Below are 16,694 nucleotides of genomic sequence, written 5' to 3'. Positions count from 1 at the left end.
AAGCCCCTCCCCCCACCTTGGGACCACCCCCCTAATTCCAGGGCCACCCCTGGGGACACCCCCGGGCCACCGAAACCACCCCAGAACCCCCCAGAACCCCCCCTTATCCCCATTCCCGGTGTCCCCCCGGTGTCCCCGCGGTGTCCCCACCATCCCGGGGGTCCCCCCGGTGTCCCCCACCCCCCCCCAATTCCGGGGGTCCCCCCCGGTGTCCCCCCCGCCCATGGAGAACTTCCAGAAGGTGGAGAAGATCGGCGAGGGCACCTACGGCGTGGTCTACAAGGCCCGCAACAAGGTGACAGGAGAGGTGGTGGCCCTCAAGAAGATCCGCCTGGACACGTGAGTGGGGGTCCCCGGGGGTCCCGGGGGGGTCCCCAAGGCTCACTGACCCCCCCGTGCCTTTGTCACCGCAGGGAGACCGAGGGTGTCCCCAGCACGGCCATCAGGGAGATCTCGCTGCTCAAGGAGCTCAACCACCCCAACATCGTCAAGTGGGTCTGGGGGCTTCGAGGGGCGGTTTGGGGGGAGATGTCACCGAGGAGGGGTCCCCAGGAATGTCCTGAGGGTGTTTTGGGGGGTCCTGGGGGGCTTTGGGGGGAGATGTCACCGAGGAGGGGTCCCCAGGAGTGTCCTGAGGGCTTTGGGGGTTCAGGGGAGGAGATGTCACTGAGGAGGGGTCCCCAGTAATGTCCTGAGGGTGTTTTGGGGGGCTCTGGGGGGGAGATGTCCCCAAGGAAGGGTCCCCAGGAGGGTTTTGGGGGGTTGTGGGGAGCCCCCATGACCAGGGGTGTCCCCAGGGTGTGCTGTGGCCGTGCCAGGCCCTGTGGCCTTCCCATGTCCCTGTGTCCCTGTCCTTCTGTCCCATGGCTGTCCGTGTGTCCCAGGCCGTGTCCCCAAGCTGTCCCCATGTCCCCAAGCTGTCCCCGTGTCCCCAAGCTGTCCCTGTGTCCCCCCAGGCTCCTGGATGTCATCCACACGGAGAACAAGCTGTACCTGGTGTTCGAGTTCCTGTGTCCCTGTCCCCATGGGTGTCCCCATGTCCCTGTCCTTCTGTCCCATGGCTGTCCGTGTGTCCCAGGCTGTGTCCCCAAGGTGTCCCATGGCTGTCCCCAAGCTGTCCCCATGTCCCCCCAGGCTCCTGGATGTCATCCACACGGAGAACAAGCTGTACCTGGTGTTCGAGTTCCTGTCCCTGTGTCCCTGTCCCTCTGTCCTGTGGCTGTCTGTGTGTCCCAGGCCATGTCCCCAAGCTGTCCCCGTGTCCCCAAGCTGTCCCCATGTCCCCCCAGGCTCCTGGATGTCATCCACACGGAGAACAAGCTGTACCTGGTGTTCGAGTTCCTGCACCAGGACCTGAAGAAGTTCATGGACTCCTCGTCCCTCAGCGGGATCGCGCTGCCGCTCATCAAGGTGGGGCTCCCCCCTTGAGGGGACCCTAAAACCTGGGAGAGGGACCCTAAAGCACCTGGGGGACCCTAAAACCTGGGAGAGGGACCCTAAAACACCTGGGGGACACTGGGGGGACCCTAAAACCTGGGACTGGGACCCTAAAACACCTGGGAGGACCCTAAAACCTGGAGAGGGACATTGATTGGGGACCCTAAAACACCTGGAGGTCCCTAAAACACCTGGAGGTCCCTAAAACTCATGGAGGGACCCTAAAACACCTGAGGGGACATTGGGGGACCCCAAAAGCCCAAACCCATCCTGGGGGTCCCCTGGGTCACTCAGGGCTCGCTCAGGGGTTTCTTATGGAACTGACCCCAATGTCCCCAATGTCCCCAGAGTCGCCTGTCCCATCTTCTGCAAGGCCTGGCCTTCTGCCATTTAACCCCAAACCCATCCTGGGGGTCCCCTGGGCCACTCAGGGCTGTGACCCTGCTGTCCCCAACGATGTCCCCAATGTCCCCAGAGTTACCTGTCCCATCTGCTGCAGGGCCTGGTGTTCTAACACCCATCCTGGGGGTCCCTTGGGCCACTCAGGGGTGTCACCTCGATGTCCCCAACGCTGTCCCCAATGTCCCCAGAGTTACCTGTTCCAGCTGCTGCAGGGCCTGGCCTTCTGCCACGCCCACCGTGTCCTGCACCGGGACCTGAAGCCTCAGAACCTCCTCATCAACGCCGAGGGCTCCATCAAACTGGCTGACTTTGGGCTGGCCCGGGCCTTTGGGGTGCCTGTCAGGACCTACACACACGAGGTGGGGATTGGGGGGGATTTGGGGTTCCCTTATGGGGTTTGGGGGGGATTTCAGGGGATTTGGGGGGGATTTCAGGGGTTTGGGGGCTCCATCAAACTGGCTGACTTTGGGCTGGCCCGGGCCTTTGGGGTGCCTGTCAGGACCTACACACACGAGGTGGGGATTTGGGGTCCCTATGTGGGATTTGGGGGGGATTTTGGGGGATCTGGGGGGGATTTCAGGGGATTTGGGGGGCTCAGAAGCCCTTCAGGATCCCTGTGTGAACCTACACACACGAGTTGTGGGGTTTGGGGGAGATTGAGGATCCCCATATGGGGTTTGGGGGGGATTGGGGGGCTCAGAAGCCCTTTAGGGTTGTCCTGTCCCTGATGTCCCCAATGTCCCCAGGTGGTGACGCTGTGGTACCTTAGGGATGTTGATGGTGATGTTGATGGTGATGTTGGCGATGTCCCTGATGATGTCCCCATTGTCCCCAGGTGGTGACCCTGTGGTACCGCGCCCCCGAGATCCTGCTGGGCTGCAAATATTACAGCACAGCCGTGGACATCTGGAGCCTGGGCTGCATCTTCGCCGAGATGGTGAGGGACATTTGGGGACATTTGGGGACATTTGGGGACACTGGGGACACTGCACTGGGTGTGACAGAGCCTGGGCTGCATCTTCGCCAAGATGGTGGGTGGCATTTGGGGACACCGAGGGGACATGGGGGACACTCAGGGGTGTCCTGGGTGTCCCCAGACCCCCCTCAGGTGACACTGGGGGTGACACTGATGTCCCCAACCCCCCCCAAGGTGACACTGGGGACCCCCAGGATGCCCAAACCCCCTCTAAGGTGACACTGGGGCTGTCCAGGCTGTCCCCACCCCCCGGGGGTGACCCCGCGGTGACGTCACCGTGGGAACAAAGGGACATTGTGGGGGCTGGGGGGGGAGGGGACACCATGTGACCCCCCCACGTCACCCGGGGTGGCCACAACGCCCGGGGGGGGTCACGAGGGGCTCACGGGGTGGGGGAGGGGACAAAGCCCGGGGTGGGGGAGGGGACAGGACGGGCCTGGGGACCCCAGGGTGGTACCGGAGCCCCCCAGGGTGGCACCAGGGTCCCCTGGGGGTGTCCGGGATGTCCCCAACACCCCGGGGGTGGCTTTGGGGGGGGCTCAGGTGTCCCTTGGGGTGTCCCTCTGTGTCCCCTCTGAGATCAAGCCCTGCATCCCCTGTGGGTGTCCCCTGGGATGTCCCTGTGGTGTCCCCACTGTCCCTGATGTCCCTGGCACTCTGTAGATCACCCGGTGACTCCGAGATCGATCAGCTGTTCCCATCGTCCCCAATGTCCCTGTGATGTCCCCAATGTCCCTGTGACCCCGTGATGTCCCCAGTGTCCCCAATGTCCCTGTCACCCCACAGATCACTCGCCGTGCCCTATTCCCCGGCGATTCCGAGATCGATCAGCTGTTCCCATTGTCCCCAATGTCCCCAATGTCCCCAATGTCCCCAATGTCCCCACAGATCACTCGCCGTGCCCTATTCCCTGGCGATTCCAAGATCGATCAGCTGTTCCCATTGTCCCCATTGTCCCCAATGTCCCCAATGTCCCCAATGTCCCCGTAGATCACTCGCCGTGCCCTGTTCCCTGGCGATTCCGAGATCGATCAGCTGTTCCGCATTTTCCGCACCCTGGGCACCCCGGACGAGGCCGCCTGGCCGGGGGTGTCGGCCCTGCCCGACTACAAGGCCACCTTCCCCCGCTGGGCCCGCCAGGACCTGGCCAAGGTTCTGCCACCGCTGGACGACGAGGGACGCAAGCTCCTGGCGGTGAGGGGACACAGGGGACACTTCCTCCTGAATTGTCACACCTTTTCCCCAAGTTTTCCTGGATTTTCCCCAAATTTTCCTTGATTTTCCCCACTTTTTCCTTGATTTTCCCCAATTTTTCCCTGATTTTTCCAATTTTTCTGTGATTTTTCCACTTTTTCTTTGATTTTCCCCAATTCTCCTTGATTTTCCCCACTTTCCCTGATTTTCCTCAATTTTTCCTTGATTTTCCCCACTTTTCCCTGATCTTTCCAATTTTTCTTTGATTTTCCCAAATTCTCTTGGAATTTCCCCAATTTTCCCTGATTTTTCCACTTTTTCCCTGATTTTCCCCACTTTTCCCTGATTTTCCCCACTTTTCCCTGATTTTCCCCCTTTTCCTTGATTTTCCCCAATTTTCCCTGATTTTTCCCCAATTATTCCTTGATTTTCCCCACTTTTCCCCTGATTTTCCCCACTTTTCCTTGATTTTCCCCAATTTTTCCTGGATTTTCCCCAATTTTCCCTGATTTTCCTCAATTTTTCCTTGATTTCCCCCAATTTTCCCTGATTTTTCCACTTTTTCCTTGATTTTCCCCAATTTTCCCTGATTTTTCCAGTTTTGCTTTGATTTGCCCCACTTTTCCTTGATTTTCCTGTTTTTTCCAAATTTTTCCTGATTTTCCCCCAATTTTCCCTGATTTCTCCCAATTTTCCCTTTTTCCCTGCCTTTTTCCCCATTTCCCCCATTTTTCCCCTTTTCTCCCATTCTTCCTCATTTTCCCTCCCCTTTTCCCCCCTTTTCTCCCATTTTTTCCTCATTTTCCCCTCATTTTTCCCCATTCCCCCCCCATTTTTTCTCATTTTCCCCCATTTTTTCCCAATTTCCCCATTTTTCTCCCCAGCAAATGCTGCACTACGACCCCAACAAGCGAATCTCGGCCAAGGCCGCCCTGGGCCACCCCTTCTTCAGGGACGTCACCAGAGCCGTGCCCCACCTGCGCCTCTGACCCCAAAAACGGCCCCAAATCCCCCAAAATATCCCCTAAATTATCCCCAAATCCCCCTAAATGGCCCCAAATCCCCCAAAATGGCCCCAAAATGGCGCCAAAAATGGCCCCAAATCCTCAAAAATGACCCCAAAACTCCTCAAAACAGCCCTGAATCCCCAAAACGTTCCCAAATCCCCCAAAACTGCCCGCAAACCTCCAAAACGGCCCCAAAAATGACCCCAAATCCCCCAAAACGGAGCCGAAACCACCAGAAATGGCCTGGAAATGGCCCCAAATCCCCAAAACGGCCCTAAATGACCCCAGACTTGCCCCAAATCCCCCCAAAAACGAACCTAAAACGCCCTATATGCCCCAAATCCCCAAAAATGGCCCTAAATGTCCCCTAAATGACCCCAAATCCCCCCCAAAATGGCCCTAAAATGACCCAAAATGTCCCTTAAATTCCTCCAATTGTCCCCAACTCCCCCAAGTGTCCCCAAAATCCCTCAAATGTCCCTAAAGTAACCCAAAAAACTCCGAAATGGCCCAAAAAGGATCCAAAAAAGCCCCAAAATGCCCCTGAGACTCCTCCTTATGTCCCCAGGACCCCTCAAAATGTCCCCAAATCTCCTCAAAAGACCCCCAAATGTCCCCCCAAACATCCCCTAAATGTCCCCAAAAGACCCCAAAATCCCCAAAATTGTCCACAAAACGTCCCCAAGGCCACCTCCCCCCCCCCCCCAGTTCTGTGGCACTTACAAGCTGTCCCCTCCCCCCCCTCCCCCAATGCCACCCCTCGATGTCCCTTTGTCCCCTGCCCCCCCCTCTTGTCCCCGTTCGCGGCTTTTGGAGCCGAAATTTTTTTTGGTAATTTTTTGGCAAAAATTTGTAATAAAAATTCTTTTGGTTGTTGTTGTTTTCTTTAATTTGGGGGGAGCGGGGTCAGGGTGGCCTTGTCACCTCTAGGGGTGGCCTGTCACCTCAACCCCCCCCCAAAAATGTGCCTAAAATCCCCCCGAAATGTCCCTAAATTCCCCCGAAATGTCAAAAAATCCCTCCCAAAGGCCCCGAAAATGTCTCCAAACCTCCCCAAGTGTCCCCAAACCCCAAAAAATGTCCCCAAATGCCCCCAAATTGTCCCCAACTCCCCTGAGGGGAATCTCAGGCTACGCCCCCTGACCTTTAGGCCACGCCCCATTTATGGTCACGCCCATCGCACCATCGGAGCGTTCTGATTGGTCCATCCAAGCCACGCCCTCCGCATGAGCGTTTCCGGCTGTCCCCGATGTCAATCACACCCGGCGTCTTCTCTGATTGGGCAAGGTTTCAGCTCCGCCCGACTTCTCATTGGGTGATGCAGCCGCGGGGCTCCGCCCCCTCCGGTCACCTTATTTGTTGTTCGCTCCGCCCTCCCGCGCGTCTCCGCTCTCCATTGGTCGCTTTCTATGTCACTCAGCACAAGCCCCGCCTCCTCACCGCCTACCCTCCTCCCTATTGGCCACGCTTTCTCTTCTCTTTATTGGCCGCTCTGCTGACCATCACCCCTTCTCGTCTACCTATTGGTGGAGCTCTGTGGGGCGGTGCCCTCCTCGATTTCCATTGGCGCAGCGCAAAGGCGGGCTCTTCGCTGATTGGTCCACGCCTTGATTAGTCCCGCCCCCTCCGTGAGGGCTTGGCGGAGCCGCTGTTTGTGCGCTCGGGGCCGCGCCGGGAGGGCCCGAAGGTACCGGAGGGGCGAGCGGGGGGTCCCGGTGGGACCGGGGGCGATTCGGGGGCTGCACCGGGCACCGACAGCGCCCGAGCACCGAAGGGAACCGGGAGGAACCGCGCCGGGCCGGGTCCGGCCCGCTGAGGGCGCCGAGGGGAGGGCGGGACCCCCCCCGGTGGCGATCTGGGGAGGGGGCTCCGGGCCTGGGGGGCCGCGACTGCCTCGAACCGGCGGGTTCCGGGCTGGGATCCTTCGAAGGGATCGGGGCTTGGCCGCGTTGGGGTGGACGTGAGCGGCGTTGCTTCGTTGTGAAGGGGAGCCCCCATTTTGGGGAGGGTTTTTGGCCCACTCCCCATTATTGGGGTTTTTCTCCTGTTTTGGTTTTTTTATTTTTTGTCCCCTCCCCATTAGTGAGATTTTCGTCCTGTTTTGGGTGTTTTTATTCTGTTCCCTCCCCATTATTGGGGTTTTCCCCCTGTTTTGGGGGTGTTTTCCCTGTCTTCTCCCCATTATTGGGGTTTTCCCCCGTTTTGTTTTTTTTTCCTGCCTCACTCTCCATTATTGGGGTTTATCCCTATTTTGGGAACGTGTTCCTCACAGTTTTGGGGGTTTTCCCCTTCTCTTTCCCATTCTGGGGGTGTTTCTCTCTCTCGTTATGGAGGATTCTGATCCCTGCCCGGAGCTGGGGATCCCCAGGATTTGGGATCCCCCAGAACTGAGGCTCATCCAGAGTTTGGGATTCCCTGGAATTTGGGATCGCTCAGCATTTGGGGTTCCCTGGAATTTGGAATTGCTCAGATATTTGGGATCCCCCAGAATTTGGAGTTGCTCAGAATTTGGGATCCTTCAGAACTGAGGCTCCCCCAGAGTTTGGGATCCCCTGAGTGGCCAGCCTGTCCCATGCCAGGGGCTGATCCTATCCCAGTTTGGTTATCCCATGTTCTGACCCCATCCCAGTTGAGTTGATCCCATCCCAGAGGGTCGATTCCGGTGTTCTGACCCCATCCCAGCTGGGTTATCCCATTGCTCATCCCTTCCCATCCCAGTGTTCTGACCCCATCCCCGCTGAGTTATCCCACATTCTGACCCCATCCCAGTTGGGTTGACCCCGTCCCAGTTCAGTTATCCCAGTAGGGTTATCCCATCCCACTTGGGTTATCCCAGTAGGGTGATCCCATCCCAATAGGGTGATCCCACGTTCTGACCCCATCCCAGTCAGGTTGACCCCATCCCAGTAGGGTTATCCCAGCTGGGTTGATCCCATCCCAGTTGAGGTTATCCCATGTGCTGACCCCCATCCCAGTTGGGTTATCCCAGTGGGGTGATCCCAGCTGGGTCGATCCCATCCCAGTAGGGTGATCCCAGTAGGGTGATCCCGTCCCAGTTGGGGTTATCCCATGTGCTGACCCCATCCCAGTAGGGTTATCACAGTAGGGTTATCCCACATTCTGACCCCATCCCACCCCCTCTGTCCCCAGGACTGCAGTTCCATCGCGCCCAGCCTGTCCCAGTGTTCTGACCCCATCCCAGATGGGTTATCCCAGATGGGTTATCCCAGATGGGTTATCCCAGATGGGTTATCCCACTTGGGTGACCCCATCCCACTTGGGTCATCCCAGTAGGGTTATCTCATATTCTGACCCCATCCCAGTTGGGTTATCTCAGTTGGGTTATCTCAGTTGGGTTATCCCACATTCTGACCCCATCCCAGTTGGGGTTATCCCATCCCAGTTGGGTTATCCCAGTTGGGTTATCCCAGTTGGGTTATCCCACATTCTGACCCCATCCCAGTAGGGTTATCCCATCCCAGTTGGGTTATCCCAGTTGGGTTATCCCACATTCTGACCCCATCCCAGTTGGGTTATCCCATGTGCTGACCCCATCCCAGTTGGGTTATCCCACTTGGGTTATCCCAGTAGGGTTATCTCACATTCTGACCCCATCCCAGTTGGGTTATCCCATCCCAGTTGGGTTATCCCATCCCAGTTGGGTTACCCCACGTTCTGGCCCCCTCCCACTTGTGTTACCCCACATTCTGCCCCATCCCACTTGTGTTCCCCCACGTTCTGGCCCCACCCCGCTGTTCTGACCCCATCCCAGTTGTGTTATCCCATCCCAGTTGTGTTATCCCATTAGGGTTATCCAGTAGGGTTGTCTCAGTTAGGTCATCCCAATTGTGTTCCCCCACGTTCTGGCCCCATCCCAGTTTTGTTATCCCACGTTCTGACCCCATCCCGCTGTTCTGACCCCATCCCAGTTGTGTTATCCCATCCCAGTAGGGTTATCCCAGTTGTGTTCCCCCACGTTCTGGCCCCATCCCGCTGTTCTGACCCCATCCCAGTTGTGTTCCCCCACGTTCTGGCCCCATCCCAGTTGTGTTCCCCCACGTTCTGACCCCATCCCAGTTGTGTTCCCCCACGTTCTGGCCCCATCCCAGTTGTGTTCCCCCACGTTCTGGCCCCACCCCGCCGTTCTGACCCCGTGCCACGCCGTGTGTCCATCCCCAGGACCGCGGTGCCGTCGCGCCCAGCCCGGCCATGGCCGCCCGCGGGGCCCAGCGGCCCAACGGGCACTCGCAGCCCAGTAAGATCTGCCAGTTCAAACTGGTGCTACTGGGAGAGTCGGCCGTGGGCAAATCCAGCCTGGTGCTGCGCTTCGTCAAGGGCCAGTTCCACGAGTACCAGGAGAGCACCATCGGCGGTGAGCCGGGACCCCTAAAGGGTCTGGGGGATCCCAAAGGGATTTGGGGTGGGATTTGGGGTGATTCCAGGTGGGATTTGGGGTGCAGGGGGGGCTTTGCCAAGGGCCAGTTCCACGAGTACCAGGAGAGCACCATCGGCGGTGAGCCGGGACCCCAAAAGGGTCTGGGGGATCCTAAATGGGATTTGGGGTGGGATTTGGGGTGCAGGAAGGGATTTGTTGAGGCCCAGTTCCACGAGTACCAGGAGAGCACCATCGGTGGTGAGCTGGGATCAGGGATCCCAAAAGGGTCTGGGGCATCCCAAAAAGGGTCTGGGTGATCCCACAGGGATTTGGGGTGATCCCACAGGGATCTGGGGCTGGCCTGGGTGGGATTTGGGGTGATCCCAGGTGGGATTTGGGGTGCATGGAGAGCATTTTGGAAGGGTGTGGGACACTCTGAGGTGTCCCTGGAAAGGTTTTGTGCCAGCCTGAGGTGTCCCTCGGTGGCTTTGGGGACACCCTGAGGTGTCATTTGGCAGGCTAGGGGCACTCTGAGCTGTCTGTGGCCAGGTTGGTGACACTGTGGTGGCACTATGGTGGCACTGTGGTGACCCTGTCCCTGTCCCCAGTGGCGTTCCTGACGCAGTCCGTCTGTCTGGCTGGGTTTGGGGTGCAGTGAGGGGTCCCTGGCTGGGTTGGTGACACTCTGAGCTGTCCCTGGCTGGGTTGGTGACCCTGTGGTGGCACTCTGGTGACCCTGTGGTGGCACTGTCCCTGTCCCCAGCGGCGTTCCTGACGCAGTCCGTCTGTCTGGACGACACCACGGTGAAGTTTGAGATCTGGGACACGGCGGGGCAGGAGCGCTACCACAGCCTGGCCCCCATGTACTACCGGGGGGCCCAGGCTGCCATCGTGGTCTACGACATCACCAACCAGGTCTGGGGGGGATTTGGGGGGGTCCTGAGGGGATTTCAGGGGGTCCTGAGGGGATATGGGGGGGATCTGGGTGGGTTTTGGGGGGTGGTCTCAGGGGGCACTACCAGCGGGCCCAGGCTGCCATCGTGGTCTAAGACATCACCAACCAGGTCTGGGGGGTCCTGAGGGGATTTGGGGGGGTCCTGAGGGGATTTCAGGGGGTCCTGAGGGGATTTGGGGGCATTTTGGGGGGGGATTTGAGGAGGTTTTGGGGGGTGGTCTCAGGGGGCACTACCAGCGGGCCCAGGCTGCCATCGTGGTCTAAGACATCACCAACCAGGTCTGGGGGGGATTTTGGGGGAGTTTTGGGGGTCTCAGGGTTCTGAGGAAGCTTAGGGGATTTGAGGAGGGGTCCCAGGATATTTGAGGAGGGGTCTCAGCTCCATTCTCACCCCCCTCAGGAGACCTTTGCCCGTGCCCGGGGCTGGGTGAAGGAGTGCAGGGGGGTCTGGGGATCTCAGGGGGTTTGAGGAGGGGTCTCAGGGATCTCAGACTATTTGAGGAGGGGTCTCAGGGATCTCAGACTGTTTGAGGAGGGGTCTCAGGGTATTTGGGGAGGGGTCTCAGCTCCAGTCCCCCCCCTCAGGAGACGTTTGCCCGTGCCCGGGGCTGGGTGAAGGAGCTGCAGGGGGGTCTGGGGATCTCAGGGCTCTGAGGATTTTGAGGAGGGGTCTCAGGGATCTCAGACTATTTGAGGAGGGGTCTCAGTGTATTTGGGGAGGGGTCTCAGCTCCATTCTCCCCCCTCAGGAGACGTTTGCCCGTGCCCAGGGCTGGGTGAAGGAGCTGCAGGGGGGTCTGGGGATCTCAGGGGGATTTGAGGAGGGGTCTCAGGATATCTGAGGAAGGGTCTCAGGGTATTTGAGGAGGGGTCTCAGCTCCATTCTCCCCCCTCAGGAGACGTTTGCCCGTGCCCGGGGCTGGGTGAAGGAGCTGCAGGGGGGTCTGGGGATCTCAGGGCTCTGAGGATTTTGAGGAGGGGTCTCAGGGATCTCAGACTATTTGAGGAGGGGTCTCAGTGTATTTGGGGAGGGGTCTCAGCTCCATTCTCCCCCCTCAGGAGACGTTTGCCCGTGCCCAGGGCTGGGTGAAGGAGCTGCAGGGGGGTCTGGGGATCTCAGGGGGATTTGAGGAGGGGTCTCAGGATATCTGAGGAAGGGTCTCAGGGTATTTGAGGAGGGGTCTCAGCTCCATTCTCCCCCCTCAGGAGACGTTTGCCCGTGCCCGGGGCTGGGTGAAGGAGTGCAGGGGGGTCTGGGGATCTCAGGGGGTTTGAGGAGGGGTCTCAGGGATCTCAGACTATTTGAGGAGGGGTCTCAGGGATCTCAGACTGTTTGAGGAGGGGTCTCAGGGTATTTGGGGAGGGGTCTCAGCTCCAGTCCCCCCCCTCAGGAGACCTTTGCCCGGGGCTGGGTGAAGGAGCTGCAGGGGGGTCTGGGGATCTCAGGGCTCTGGGGATTTTTGAGGAGGGGTCTCAGGGATCTCAGACTATTTGAGGAGGGGTCTCAGTGTATTTGGGGAGGGGTCTCAGCTCCATTCTCCCCCCTCAGGAGACCTTTGCCCGTGCCCAGGGCTGGGTGAAGGAGCTGCAGGGGGGTCTGGGGATCTCAGGGGGATTTGAGGAGGGGTCTCAGGATATCTGAGGAAGGGTCTCAGGGTATTTGAGGAGGGGTCTCAGCTCCATTCTCCCCCCTCAGGAGACGTTTGCCCGTGCCCGGGGCTGGGTGAAGGAGCTGCAGGGGGGTCTGGGGATCTCAGGGCTCTGAGGATTTTGAGGAGGGGTCTCAGGGATCTCAGACTATTTGAGGAGGGGTCTCAGTGTATTTGGGGAGGGGTCTCAGCTCCATTCTCCCCCCTCAGGAGACCTTTGCCCGTGCCCGGGGCTGGGTGAAGGAGCTGCAGCGCCAGGCCAGCCCCAGCATCGTCATCGCCCTGGCCGGCAACAAGGCTGACCTGGCCAGCAAGAGGATGGTGGAGTACGAGGTATGGGGGATTTGGGGAATTTTGGGAATTTTGGGGGATTTTTTGGGAATTTTGGGGGATTTTTTGGGGGATTTTGGGATTTTTTGGGGGTTTTTTTTGGGATTTTTTGAGGGATTTTGGGATTTTTTGCGGATTTTTTTGAGGATTTTTTAGGGGGGTTTTGGAAATTTTTAGGGGATTTGGGGATTTTTATTTTTTCATTTTTTAGGGGGATTTCGGGGGAGAATTTTTGGGGGATTTTGGGAATTTTTGGGGAATTTGGGGAATGTTTGGGGAATTTTCAGATTTTTCTTTAATTTTGGGGGGTTTTGGAATTTCTTTGGGGAATTTTGGGGAATTTTTGGGGGATTTGGGGAATTTTGGGGAATTTTCAGATTTTTTTAAATTTTGGGGGGATTTGGGAATTTATTTGGGGGATTTTGGGGGGATTTTTTGGGGAGATTTTGGGAATTTTTTTTTAAATTTTGGGAGTTTTTTAGGGGGAATTTGGAGATTTTTGGGGGGAATTTTTTGGGGAATTTTCGGGGGATTTTTTTGGGAGATGTTGGGAATTATTTGGGGATTTTTTGTGAATTTTTAGATGGTGGTGTACAAGGTATGAGGGTTTTGGAGAATTTTAGGGAATTTTTGGGGGGATTTTGGAATTTTTTTGAGGAAATTTTGGGAATTTTAAAAAATTTTTTGGGAGGGACTTATTTGGGAATTTTGGGGGGATTTAGGGGGACTTTTTGGGGGTGGATTTTGGGATTTTTTTGGAGGATTTGGGGAATTTTTTTGCAAATTTTTGGATGGAGTACAAGGTATGGGGGATTTTGGGGAATTTTGGGAATTTCTGGGTAGATTTTGGGAGTTTCTGGTGGAATTTTTTGGGAACGCGTGGAGTTTTTTGGGGGGAATTTTTGGTTTTTTTTCTTGGGAGTTTTTTGGGGGGGAATTTCTGGGATTGTTCTTCAGGAATTTCTGGGAGTGTTTTGGGGAATCTTTGGGGGTTTTTTGGGGGAAATTTTGGGGTTTTTGGATGAGTTTTTCCCCTGCAGGAAGCCCAGGCCTACGCTGATGACAACAGCCTGCTCTTCATGGAGACCTCGGCCAAGACAGCCATGAATGTCAACGACCTCTTCCTGGCCATTGGTGAGCCTGGGGGCGTCCTGAGGGGCTTGGGGGGGTCCTGAGGGGTTTGGGGGATCCCAGGGGGGTCCTGAGGGGTTTTGGGGGGGTCCTGAGGGGTTTTGGGGCTGTTTCAGTGGAGTTTTGAGGGGGTTTTGGGAGTATCTCAGAGGAGTTTTGGGGATGGCTCAGGGGGGTCCTGAGGGGTTTTGGGGGGGTCCTGAGGGGTTTGGGGGATCCCAGAGGGGTCCTGAGGGGTTTTGGGGGGGTCCTGAGGGGTTTGGGGGATCCCAGTGGGGTCCCAGAGGGGTCCTGAGGGGTTTTGGGGCTGTTTCAGAGGAGTTTTGTGGGGTTTTTTTGGGGGTTCTGAGGGGTTTCAGGAGGATTTGAGGATGGGTTCCAGGGGGGGTTGGGGGTCTGAGGGGTTTTGGGGTTCTGAGGATGCCCCATTTCCAACCCAAATCATCCAGAACCATCCCAAACCATCCTAAACCATCCCAAATGATCCTAAACAATCCCAAATTACCCCAAACCATTCCAAATAACCCGAAACCATCCCAAATCACCTTAAATAACCTCAAATCATTCTGAACCACCCCAAATCACCTTAAATAATCCCAAATGGTCCCCAAACCATCCTAAACCATCCCAAATAACTCAAAACCATCCCAAACCATTCTAAACCATCCCAAATCACCCCAAACCAACCTAAACCATCCCCAATGATCCCAAACCATCCACAATGATCCCAAACCATTCTAAACCACCCCAAATGATCCCAAACCAACCTAAACCATCCCCAAATGATCCCAAACCAACCTAAACCATCCCCAAATGATCCCAAACCAACCTAAACCATCCCCAATGATCCCAAACCATCCACAATGATCCCAAACCATCCCAAACCACCCCAAATCACCCCAAACCAACCTAAACCATCCCAAACCACCCCAAACCACCCCAAATCACCCCAAACCAACCTAAACCATCCACAATGATCCCAAACCACCCCAAACCATCCTAAACCATCCCAAATGATCCCAAACCACCCCAAATGATCCCAAACCATCCCAAACCACCCCAAACCACCCCAAATCACCCCAAACCAACCTAAACCATCCACAATGATCCCAAACCACCCCAAACCACCCCAAACCACCCCAAACCAACCTAAACCATCCCGAATGATCCCAAATGATCCCAAACCAACCTAAACCATCCCCAAATGATCCCAAACCACCCCAAATCACCCCAAACCAACCTAAACCATCCACAATGATCCCAAACCATCCACAATGATCCCAAACCATCCCAAACCATCCTAAACCATCCCGAATGATCCCAAACCACCCCAAATGATCCCAAACCATCCCAAACCACCCCAAACCATCCTAAACCATCCCGAATGATCCCAAACAATCCCAAATGATCCCAAACCATCCCAAAACACCCCGAACCACCCCAAGTGACCCCGAGTTCCCCGTTCCAGCCAAGAAGCTGCCAAAGACGGAGCCGCAGAGCACGAGCGGGGCCGGGGGCCGGGGCCGGGGCGTGGACCTGAGCGAGCAGAGCCCGCAGGGCCGCGGGCAGTGCTGCAGCAACTGAGGGATCCATGGGATCCGCTGGGATCCGCTGGGGTTCAGAGACGGGATTGAACCCAGATCCAGCTCAAATCCAGCCAGGACTGAACCCAGATCCAGCCCACAGGGCCACGGGCAGGGCTGCAGCAACGGAGGGATCCACTGGGATCTGCTGGGATCCGCTGGGATCCACTGGGGTCAGAGATGGGATCCAGCCCAAATCCAGCCAGGACTGAACCCAGATCCAGCGCCCAGATCAGGGCAGTGCTGCAGCAACTGAAGGATCCACCGGGATCCACTGGGGTCAGAGATGGGATCCAGCCCAAATCCAGCTGGGATCACAACCAGGACTGAACCCAGATCCAGCCTGCAGCTGCAGCAACTGAGGGATCCATTGGGATCCGCTGGGGTCAGAGCTGGGATCCAGCCCAAATCCAACCAGGACCCACCAGGACTGAACCCAGATCCAGCTCACAGGGCCGCGGGCAGTGCTGCAGTAACTGAGGGATCCACAGGATCTACTGGGATCCACGGGGGTTCAGAGATGGGATCCAGCCCAAATCCAGCCAGGACTGAACCCAGATCCAGCCCACAGGGATGTGACCAGTGCTGCAGCAACTGAGGGATCCACGGGATCTGCCAGGATCCACTGGGATCAGAGCTGGGATCACAGCCAGGATCCAGCCCAAACCCAGCCAGAATCCACTGGGATCGACCCAGGATCGCAGCCAGGATTGAACCCAGATGCAGCTCACAGGGCTGGGGCTGGTGCTGCAGCAGCTGAGGGATCCGCTGGGATCCAGCCCAGATCCAGCCGGGATCACAGCCAGGATCCAGCCCAGGATCCAGCCCAGGATCCAGCCCAGGATCCAGCCCAGGATCACAGCCAGGATCCAGCCCAGGATCCAGCCCAGGATCACAGCCAGGATCCAGCCCAGATCCAGCCCAGGATCCAGCCCAGGATCACAGCCAGGATCCAGCCCTGATCCAGCCGGGATCCACCAGGACTGAACCCAGATCCAGCCCGCAGGGCCACAGCTGGTGCTGGAGCAGCTGAGGGATCCACAGGATCCCAGCCCGGATCCCAGCCCGGATCCCAGCTCCATCTCCACCCTGGGGCTCTCCCCGAGCTCTCCCAGCATTTTTGAAGCTTCCAAGGCTCCCCCTCAGCACCGGATCCCTCCTGGATCCTCCAGGTCCCTCCTGGATCCACCAGAACCTTCATGGCTCCACCAGCTCCTGCCCAACTCCACCAGATCCCTCCTGGATCCTCCAGATCCTTCCTGCCTCCACCAGGCCCCGCTTGGATCTACCAGATCCCACCTGGACCTTCCAGATTTCACACGGATTCTTCAGATCCCTCCTGGATCCTCCAGATCCCTCCTGGATCCTCCAGACTCCACCAGGATCCTCCAGACTCCTCCTGGCTGCACCAGATCCCTTTTGGATTCACCAGATCCCACACGGACCCTCCAGCCCCCACCTGGCTCCTCCCAGCCCCTCCTGGATCCCTCAGATCCCAGGGCCAGATCCCGGTGCCAGATCCCCGATCCCTCTCTGGCAGCACCAGCGCCGGGACTGGAGCCCCGGGGACCCCGCGGGGCCTCGGACGCTTGGACACCCCCTGGATCCCCCCAGATCCCTCCAGATCCCCCTGGATCCCAGGATCTGGGGGTCCCC

At 57.5% G+C, this 16,694-nt stretch overlaps 2 protein-coding genes across 2 annotated transcripts; both read left to right on the top strand.

The window, feature by feature from the left end:
* The first annotated feature begins 210 nt into the window (after positions 1–210).
* Positions 211–5,739, top strand: CDK2 (cyclin dependent kinase 2). Its single transcript, XM_066567586.1, has 7 exons — positions 211–339; positions 414–491; positions 1,290–1,410; positions 2,028–2,198; positions 2,675–2,776; positions 3,806–4,009; positions 4,894–5,739. Exons 1-7 carry the CDS (start codon positions 224–226, stop codon positions 4,996–4,998), a joined length of 897 nt encoding a protein of 298 aa, XP_066423683.1. The 5' UTR covers positions 211–223; the 3' UTR covers positions 4,999–5,739.
* A 909-nt stretch (positions 5,740–6,648) lies between these two features.
* RAB5B (RAB5B, member RAS oncogene family) lies at positions 6,649–16,038 on the top strand. Its single transcript, XM_066567585.1, has 6 exons — positions 6,649–6,703; positions 9,196–9,388; positions 10,155–10,306; positions 12,205–12,327; positions 13,365–13,458; positions 14,924–16,038. Exons 2-6 carry the CDS (start codon positions 9,226–9,228, stop codon positions 15,037–15,039), a joined length of 648 nt encoding a protein of 215 aa, XP_066423682.1. The 5' UTR covers positions 6,649–6,703; positions 9,196–9,225; the 3' UTR covers positions 15,040–16,038.
* Positions 16,039–16,694: the final 656 nt, after the last annotated feature.

Source organism: Molothrus aeneus, chromosome 30 (genome assembly GCF_037042795.1).
Source record: "Molothrus aeneus isolate 106 chromosome 30, BPBGC_Maene_1.0, whole genome shotgun sequence".
NCBI lineage: Eukaryota > Metazoa > Chordata > Aves > Passeriformes > Icteridae > Molothrus > Molothrus aeneus.
Note: the sequence above shows the minus strand (reverse complement) of the source record. Positions and strands in the feature narration are given on the sequence as shown.

What these genes read in the sequence shown, in the direction of transcription:
- RAB5B (XM_066567585.1), top strand. Translation starts at nt 9,226, where the DNA reads ATGGCCGCCCGCGGGGCCCAGCGGCCCAACGGGCACTCGCAGCCCAGT. An exon ending in AGAGGATGGTGGAGTACGAG is followed by an intron (nt 12,328 to 13,364) that starts GTATGGGGGATT and finishes TTTCCCCTGCAG; the next exon opens with GAAGCCCAGGCCTACGCTGA. An exon ending in CGACCTCTTCCTGGCCATTG is followed by an intron (nt 13,459 to 14,923) that starts GTGAGCCTGGGG and finishes TCCCCGTTCCAG; the next exon opens with CCAAGAAGCTGCCAAAGACG.
- CDK2 (XM_066567586.1), top strand. Translation starts at nt 224, where the DNA reads ATGGAGAACTTCCAGAAGGTGGAGAAGATCGGCGAGGGCACCTACGGC. An exon ending in AACCACCCCAACATCGTCAA is followed by an intron (nt 492 to 1,289) that starts GTGGGTCTGGGG and finishes ATGTCCCCCCAG; the next exon opens with GCTCCTGGATGTCATCCACA. An exon ending in TCAGGACCTACACACACGAG is followed by an intron (nt 2,199 to 2,674) that starts GTGGGGATTGGG and finishes CATTGTCCCCAG; the next exon opens with GTGGTGACCCTGTGGTACCG.